The sequence below is a fragment of the Arachis duranensis genome, chromosome 4 (genome assembly GCF_000817695.3).
Source record: "Arachis duranensis cultivar V14167 chromosome 4, aradu.V14167.gnm2.J7QH, whole genome shotgun sequence".
Lineage (NCBI taxonomy): Eukaryota > Viridiplantae > Streptophyta > Magnoliopsida > Fabales > Fabaceae > Arachis > Arachis duranensis.
Genome location: NC_029775.3, coordinates 114,974,757 through 114,984,463, shown reverse-complemented (window position 1 = coordinate 114,984,463; position 9,707 = coordinate 114,974,757). Strand labels below are relative to the sequence as shown.

At 33.2% G+C, this 9,707-nt stretch overlaps 1 protein-coding gene and 1 long non-coding RNA gene across 2 annotated transcripts; both read right to left on the bottom strand.

Moving 5' to 3' along the window:
* Positions 1-53: 53 nt before the first annotated feature.
* On the bottom strand, positions 54-5,265 carry LOC107486404 (uncharacterized). The gene is made up of 12 exons (XR_008008199.1): positions 4,977-5,265; positions 4,723-4,769; positions 3,982-4,078; positions 3,641-3,786; positions 2,444-2,549; positions 2,272-2,321; positions 1,958-2,025; positions 1,548-1,673; positions 1,262-1,388; positions 980-1,117; positions 363-577; positions 54-262 (listed from the first exon to the last, which is right to left on the bottom strand). It is a non-coding gene; the product is annotated as an uncharacterized LOC107486404 (long non-coding RNA).
* A 1,620-nt stretch (positions 5,266-6,885) lies between these two features.
* On the bottom strand, positions 6,886-7,909 carry LOC107486407 (uncharacterized). The gene is made up of 3 exons (XM_021141692.2): positions 7,799-7,909; positions 7,596-7,697; positions 6,886-7,481 (listed from the first exon to the last, which is right to left on the bottom strand). Exons 1-3 carry the CDS (start codon positions 7,844-7,846, stop codon positions 7,137-7,139), a joined length of 495 nt encoding a protein of 164 aa, XP_020997351.1. The 5' UTR covers positions 7,847-7,909; the 3' UTR covers positions 6,886-7,136.
* Between the last annotated feature and the right edge of the window lie 1,798 nt (positions 7,910-9,707).

The window sequence follows — 9,707 nt, the reverse complement described above, 5'->3', positions numbered from 1 at the left end:
CAGCAAATACAACTCATCGTAAGATTCAACAACACTAAGGAAATTATAGTTAAGAGAAGGATCAAGTTAAGAGAAACCCAGGGCATTTTTAAGCGAAATGCAAAATGGCTCCACTGAAAAATATAATCTGATCAGGATTCATATCATAAGAGTTCATTGGATTTACATACATGTAAACTACTTGTGTCGCAGCCTACAACTGTGATAGTCCCACCGGTAACAGCTGCACCTGCGAGGAAGTAGCTGGCACTAGAAGCATCGCCTTCAACAAAAGCATTCCCAGGAGACCAGGTAGGAAACTTCCAATTATAGTCACAATAATTTAAATCTAAAATCTTTACAACTCAATAATAGAAACTTACTTTTACTTTTGACCTCCGTGGACCAAGAACCTATCCCAGTTACCACTGTGCTCCACATGGACTCTAAAGCGCTCCATCAGTTTCAAAGTCATATCAACGTAGGGAACAGAAATCAGTTTATCGATAATCTCAATTTCAACATCACCAAGGGCCAAAGGAGCTGCCATGAGCAATGCAGTCAAGTATTGACTGCTAATTGATCCAGACAACTTCACCTGCAAATAAGATGAATAAAAGCATTTGAAAAGGATCAAATAAACACTGGTTACAATATTTTTCTTCATAGAAGTTATAATTAAAATACCATATCTATGTAAAGTTATCGAGAGTTTGTAAGTAACTTTAGAAAATTAAGCAATCCCATTTCGAAGGACAGTCCATGACTCATTTCTCAATTTGACCGAAAAATTATAAAAGTGATGGATAAAGTTTGATAAGAAAAATCCTCATCCAACATTCCTCTCACTATTTAATTCAAGAACCAATCAGTGGCTTGTAATTGTCATTCTAAAATAGAAGAAAGATCATTCAGTATTTTTATCCAATGCATGTTTTATCCAATACCAGTATCCAATGCAAACATTAAGGACATAAGAAAATGACACTGAATCCCACACCTTTGCTTTCGGAGCGAGACGAGCCATGAGAGATGCAGCAGCATTACCAGCATTGTTCTCCTCTATGAAACTGATGGTTGAATTGATGACAAGAAAAGTGATAATACCAACAAAGTCTTGCCAATCAGGAGGCTTACCCTGTACAATAATAATAAGAGCAAGTACAAAATAATCAAACTCAGATTGAGTTCACCTAAACTTAGCAAAAAGTCGAGTTAATTCAAGAGTTTGATACACCTCCAATGCTAATAACAAGTTTTAGAAGCTAGTAAGCACACTTACCCCTCCATTGGCAAGAGCAATTGCCATTATAGCAGCAGCCTCCATAACCCAAGAAAGGAGATACTGGATCTATTTCTACAGCATCAATACTTTCATCAAGAATTCCAGGTTCAGTTTCCACTTCCACCTATTAAGAGAAAGGAGATATGAAACAAAAGATTAGAAAAACGTTATTTCAGTGAAAATGCAACCACTTGATATGGGCAGCAAAATTAAAATTATGAACTATACTTTGTAATATTGGACTAGGATATAGAATAGAATGAAGTCAGTATTCAAAACGTACCTCACTCTAATTTTTGCTACTATAACGAAGGTCCAGTTGATCTTTCATGTTTTCTCTCTCATTTTTCAAAGTAGATGGTTTTTTTCTGGTACTACAGTATGGAATCGTATTCTTCACAGCAGAATTCTGTGAAATAAAAATGAAAACAAATTAATAGACATCTCATCATAATGCAACAATGCCATGAGTTATTATTAGAGAAAAATAAAAAAATAAGCCATGAGCATTGTAATGTTAACCCCTCTATAAGCAAGATATAATCACAAACAGTTACAATGCATAGCCCTGAAAAGAAGAATCTAACCTGCAGTAACAGTTTCACTACTTGAAAATCTAACCAGATGCAAGGTTTGAGATACATATTAAAATATTAAATTATCACCATGAAAAATGAAGGGCCTCATTTGTACCTGTTAATAGTATCCCAATGGAGATGACCATGATGATGCCTGATAGTTTAAAGCTTGGTGTCTCCAACCTTCCAACATATATTTACATTTAAATGTTAGGTAAGATTATAATGTGTATTATAATGCTATATACATGAAAGTATATATATAGCTGAGAGCGTTTTTATCTGAAGTACGTCACTTGAGATCTCTCAAGAATAATATTTACTTTCCATAATACTCCCACAAATTTTCTTGGAGCAGCTCCTTAAGATTTAATTTTTTCTTTTCTCAAATAATCACATAATTTACAGAGGTAATTACAAGAAATTCACCTGAAAGCAAATGCAAACAGAAGTAGAAAAATTGGAGCAGCAGATTTACACTGAAAAGAGCAAAGGAATGCAATTAAGGTCCGGAAGGATGATTACTTCCATTAAAACAGGAAAATAAACTCAAAATGACATTTATCTCAATTAACATGAAAAGAAAATAAATCCTACTTACCATTGTAGCAAATGTGACAGAGATAAAAACTAGAGATGCATTGCTCAGGTTAACATCCATTGCTGTACCAATAGCAGTTGGTACAACTGTGAAAGGCAAATTCCATCTGTGGCATTAGTTGATAGAAATGTTAATATTATAATGGCAGAAATTTGCCAAAAAAAAGTGCGCTTTCAGGTGGAAGATGAGAGGAAGTAAAATTAATAGAAGTGTCACTTGACTCACTTCCAACCATCCTTTTCTAAGAAGCATGATTTTAGATATAACTTCTGGAATACAAGACAGATATAGGTACAAAATAAAAGTACAGCTACAAAGTATAAGGGATGATGAAAGACAATAATCAAAACAATGCAAATTTTAGTTAGACTGCAATGATCAAGTCTTGACACTGCCAATAGATTGCAATTTACTTGAAGTGAACATTATTAGAACCAATGTATGCTAAAGAACCATAAGTTTGTTTGTCGATATGAAATATGGATGAGACAAGTCTAGTCTCCATTAAATGGATTGGTACAAAGATGAATACCTAACAGGTTTGTTATTCTTGACAGAACTACATGTTTGTTCCTTGTAAATATAGAAAAATATTCCATGTAACACTTCCTACGATGCTGATCCAATTTTGATAAAGCAACGGCACTAGAGCAAAGTTAGCCCCCAAGAATTTCACCTGTTCCTATCCTCTGGTGTACAATGTTTTGGAAGAGATTCACAAATCGCAAGCTAATATAAATAGAACCAGAGATCCCAAATATTGTGCTAAGTGGAGCTTATATCATGTAATTACTTCACTTTTTTCAATGCCTCAAAGTTCAAAATAGTCAAATGCAACGTTTATGTGTAGATAGGTCCTTGTTCTCTCAATTTGTCAAATTTTATAGTTAGAAAAAGGGGAAAAAAGTTAAAGAAGATAAATGAAAGAACCTAGTTTAATCTCATATCTTAAAAACTACAACTATGGACCTCAGAATCAATGGCAAATTTATGAGAGAGGGGTTTCTATAAACTTGCTCTGCAAATCCTAGAACACTTAAGAATTAAATAATCCTAAAATATTTCAGCTTCTTGTTTTTTAACTGGTACCTCTATTTTCAAATGAATATAATATATCAAACACTGAATTTTAAAAAGAAAAAAGAAAATGAATAAATATAAAAATTATTAAGAGGAGAAAGGGATATAGAGATATACCCTCTAACGCTTGAGTTGTTGAACGGAAGCATCTTTTGTTCTGACAGTATCAAAGGGATTGGAGGAGGAGCCTCCATCGTCGATGTCACCGGAGCTCCGAGGAGCTTCTATGTCGTCCTTTCCATAACTCATGCTTCTTCCAATAACTGTCGCAGGAGAGATCACACTGTAAATGTTACTCTCTATCGTATTCGTTCATAGTGGCATTATCATTATCATTATTCTCCATCAACCATCATTTCAATTGCAATTAGCAAATTAAATCAATTTAACGGTGAGTAATGAAATAACGAACAGTAGTGAGCATTGACAATTAAATTAACTAGTCTTCGTTGACTTACCAGTAAAATTAGAGAAGAGTAGGTTTTAACAGTGATAGTGATAGCAGCGTTGTCTTAATCTGTGGTACGATCTTCTTCCTTATCTTCATCGATTGCTCTTCAACCATTCAAACAAACAAGAAACGACGAGCTTAATTAACAAAGCGTTTAAATCTCGCATTTAATTTTAAAAGAGAGATACTTTTCTAATGTAATTGGTTTTCTGAGGAATCACGGGTGGAAGTTGTAGATTCAAGGAAAGTATCCACCACGCTAAGAATATATTCCACTCTTTTTTTATTATTGTAATAGCAGTTATCATGCAAATTGAAATGAGTTTAAAATGAAGATGTAAATTAAAGGATACAATGAGAAATATCCATCAGGCCTAAAAAAAAGTAACTCTCTGACTACCATTGAGTATGACTTTGACATTCGACACTTTTCCAGGAATTATATAGTCTTTTGTTCCTAAATCTACAAACAAATTTATGCACACCATTAACAAGAAATTGATGCAAGGAATGGATGCACACAAAGGAATGGATGCACACCACAATGAACTCTAGCAAAACCTCGCTGAATTCCACTCAATTAACATGATCAGATACACTCTAAAGTTTATTGAACAAAATATAAAAAATCTGCCAATTCAAATGCAATGGTTATTCGCATCAGTCACCATCCAACAATTAGATTTTGAATTAACTAAAAAGTAAGAAAATAAAAATCAGAGTGACAAAAAAGAAAAACAAAGCATACTGCTGGGGATTTTCACTCGACCATAGATGGTGTAACCTTCAGCGGACCTGAAAAAAAAACAAATTAGGATTAAAATCGATCCACATAACATAATTCTAAACCAGAGAGAACAAACGGAAAATTAGGGTTAAGGGACGAGAATTATGGTTAAGAAAAACAGGGAAGGGACAGGGTTAGGGCTAGGGATAATGAAATCGGAACAGAATCACAATGGAAGGATTAGGGCTAGGGACAAGAAGGAGGCGGAGGCCTACCTGAACTAACAGCGATGAGAGAAGACGATGACAAACCTCCAGCGAGGAGAGAAGAAGCAGCGCGAGGGCAGCGGCGGAGGGAGCTCGTAAGACAAGAGCACGGCTGAGAGAGCTCGTGTGACGACGAAAGGAGCAAACGCATTCAGAGCGGCGGTGGAAGGAGCTCGTGCGACGTGAGCCACGGCGGCGACAATGACGGCAACAGCGGAGGACGTCACATCTTCAATGGAGCTTCAGTGGAGAGAGAGAGAGAGAAGGCATGGGAGTAATTCACGTGAAAAAAAGTGAACTGAAGTATTCGGGAGTAAAGACTCATCTCCTTATTCTAATATATTTCCGACGGAAAATTTACATTACAGACGGATTTTTTGTCCGTAATAATTTAATAAAATCTAGCGTTTTGTCTATTTAATTACAGACGGATTTTCCGTCTGTAACTATTTCTCACTGAAAAAAATTAATTTTTTCGACGGATTCTCTTTTCCGTCTGTAATTTATGCTAATCCATTCTTTTTGTTTTTCGACAAAAAATCCCTCTGAAATTTCCTCTGTATTTCAGTGGGATAAAATCCGTCGGAAATATCCGTCTGTAATAACTAGTTTTCTAGTAGTGACCGTAACACTCCATTTGGATCTTTCTTGAGTATCCCACCATGATGAAAAACAGGGATGACAAACACAGACATCTGTAAAAATTCAAACTATAACTCAGTAACAGAGCTAAACTTCAAACTTAATCAACAGTAAATAGATTAAAATGTCAATCAGTTAAGAATTCTTAACTCATCAATAAATAGAAAGGTAGAAACTTTCAAAGTTAACATCACTATTATAGTTTCGCAACAACCCTAACTCATCAAACAAAACTAGTGCTTCACCCCATCCACCCATAATCACCATGCAGAGGAGAACTGAGTTATCAAAGCTAATTTCACTCCCACTATGTGACACACTCCTCAACTTGACTACAGTGAAAGATAAAGTAAGTAGAAGAGAACGAAAGATTCCTTACCATTTCAAAGAAACTTGCCAAATGCAGTCAATGTCTTCCCACACAGTGGTGCAGCACGATCGCACGTCCTCAACGTAACGCTCTTTTGGAGGGAAGGAGAAAGGTTTCAGAGTTCACTACTAGAAATAGGACTTTTTCGGACGAATTTTGAGACGAAATTGAAATAAAGTTCGAACAAATTATGGACAAATTTTTTCTTTCAAACAAATTTGGGACGAATTTTTTTTGTCCCAAAAAGCCTTGTTGCTAATTTAAATTTTGTCTGAAATTTCGTCCGAAATTTTTTTCAGACGATTTTGTGACAGATTTCGAATAGGCATTTATCTGCTAGATTTCTAACTATTATGATGTATTTTAGACGAATTTCAGACAGATTAGCTAACATAAAAACGACGTATTTCAAACAAATTTCAAACAAAAAATATACTTTATGTCAGACAAATTTCTAACGAATTTAGTCAAATATAACAAATTTTTTTCGAACAAATTTTAGACAAATCAAATATTTTTCTTCAATTAAATTTCAGACAAATTTAATTTAAAAGAATTTACGTATTTGAAACAAATTTCATAGAAAACCAAAAATTATTTTCGCACAAATTTTCTACAAATTTAATATAATATTTCAAATAATTTTCATACAAAATAATTTGCTATTTAATAGATAAATATTTTAGAAAATAAATTATATTCGATTTGCTTTCTATATTAAAACCATCATAATCATTTTTTCATATTACATCATCGAAATTATAAACACATAATAAAATCATGAAAAAGTTAATTACCATAAAAGAGTTAAAAAAATATTTATTATTAAAATACTTTTGTCCATAAATGTAATCAAACTAAAATCAGAAAAAAAAATACTTAAACTAAAACAAAGAAAGCCTTTAAAGAGGTCAAATATCATGAATAAAATAAAACGTACTAACTAATTCACCTAAAAATTCCTTAATCTAAATCAGAAGAAACATATACTCCAAATATCAATCACTCATGTTATCATCACTAGAGCCTGTCCCAAGCTCATCTTCCGTAGGATCAGACAAGGTTGAAGAAAGTGGGAGATTCAACTTTTTATACAAAGCATGAATTGTCTTTTCAGTAGAACCAATTCTTTTCTGTTGAACTTTTAGTTGACGTCCTTAATCTTTTAACTTGTGCTCAGCATCTTTCAACTTAATCTTTTGCTCTTCATTGATCATTTCTTGCTCCTTTGCTTTTTCTTTCCACATGTGAAGTTCTTGCTCAATATTTAGATTGTCTTTAGATGTCTCTGAACAATTTCTGGAATCCAACTTTGAAGAGAGATCTAAACCAAAAGAACCTAAGCCAAAAGCAACTTTCTTTTTTCCCCTTGTCACAACTTCATTCCAAACAGTATAATCATCTGGTATATCTAGGCTTTCCTTAAATGCCTCAACATCTTCATCAATATCCAAGGATAAAGCTACTTGAGAAAGTTCTGTCTTTCGCTTTTTGAATTCACCCTACAAAATCAATTCATGTTAATCGCAACTAAATATGTCATGAACAAATACTAACATATAGTGAAAATTAGCAGTTTAAAAAAACAAAAAGAAGAACAAATTAGCATCACATACAATGACTTTCTCAGATCTTTCATCAATCCAACTTTTGTCTTTTTTGGTGTGGCATTTAGTATAAACCTCCTCTAGAGAAGGTTTTACTCCCGTAGCTTTCTCCTATAATATAACAGTTTTAATCGATAGGAAAGAAAAAAGAATAAGAAAACATTGCAAAAATAATAAGAACAAGACTATAAATAAACTATTTTCTATTTTACCATTCTGCGTGCATGTTCACCCATAGATATGGAACCACCAGTATGCATGGAACTTCCAGCATTTGATGCTCAATTCACAGTATTTGCTGCTGACCAGTTCTTAAATTTCGAATATGTAGCAAAATAATGTAATAATTGACGCCAAACGGGTTCAGGAATATATTTTGGTACATGGTTAGGGTCTTTTGAATAATTGTGTCTCTCCTGATTCATCAATGATCTTAATCAATCACTCCCTTTAATCTCAAAAATTTGACGAATTCTTGCATTGTGTTGAGGTTCCCACATACAATTTTTCTATAAAAGAAAACAAACATATACATTGAATTACCCACTATGTATAATATCAAAATAACAAAAAAAATGATAATAAATACTTACTTTAAATTCAGTAAACCACAAATCTCGCATTTGCTCACTAGCATGTCTCCAAGAAGGGCAGAATTCTGAAAATTTGCTCTTAATGACATTTGTTACGAACAACAGTACATGGATTAAACCTATAAGAGGTTCAAATAATGAGTAATTACACACGTATTCACAATAAAAACAATATAGAGAGAATGTTAAAACAGAAAACTGATTGTTATACTTACTTATTGCCAAAAGGCTCTATTTTCAAGAGCCCTTCTTGAGTGACAAGTTCACCTTCTTGGGTAAGAGATTCATCATGATGATTTTCATCCGATGAGTGAGCATGATGTAAATTTCGTTCATTATTAGGAGCATTATCAAATGACTGAGATTGGATAGGTGAACAGTATAGTGATTCAGCTGGTGATGGTGATGGTGATGGTGTATGATCGACATGGGAAGATAGTAAATTTCTCTTGAATTTTTGTGGTGGCTGGGAAGAAGAGGGTGGTAATGCTGAAGGCTTTTTAGATACATGTGAAGGAACTGGAGCTCGTGATTTTGTAGGCTTAGGGTGTGAAAACTTAGTTTTGTGTGCACTAATCACCTTCTTATTACCAGTCTTTTGTACTTTAATTGACAAATGTTTTTTATTTTTTTTAAAACCTGACATCTAAAACAACAAAGATTTATAAGATTAGTAAGACATTGCAGTTAAATTTTAGTAACATGTACATCATCAAAAGAATTAAAAAAATAACAACGTAAAATAATACTTAACTGCCAAAATAATCAACTAGGAGGTAAGATAAAGTGCTACTATGCTTTAGTACTAAACTACTAATATAAATGTACACATGAGCATTTTAAAAAATTCATAGCAAGGATAATACTATATGTGTGAAAGGGGCAGATTGTGTGAAAGGTAAAAATAGAAAATATTAGTAATTACATTATACTTAGTAGTAGATCCAACACAAACCTGAACACGTGCTGGAACATCACTACTGTTATCCATGGCTACAGTGGATGATTCTATTCAATCTACAAGAAGGAAAATTTATACTTATGGAGAAGCCTTATATAATCTGTTTATAATATCTACTATCTACTGTATAATAATGAGCCATCACCACATGTAATATCTGTAAATTGAATTCTTTAACAATCCTGGGACCATGTGCAACTCATTTAACTCTCATCACCCCAAAAATAAAAAAGAAGAAATAACATGGCTTTTGATTAATAGAAAACGTTGAGAATGCTAAAAAAAGGGTCATAAATTGATAATAATTATAAACATTTTGATTGGACTATATACTAAGTATTTCTTAATCAATAATAGCTGAAGGCACGGAACCTATATATATAAAATAAGAGTAATTAATTAGTATATAGAGAATTGGTAGCATCTGCATATTATCAGTGGAATCTAAGCGCCATAATGGTGATATACACATATATGAAAAATATGCATTTTTCCTTTAAGATAATAACAATCAATAAGAATAAACAAAATTTATGTCGGCATACATATACATATACACATATATTA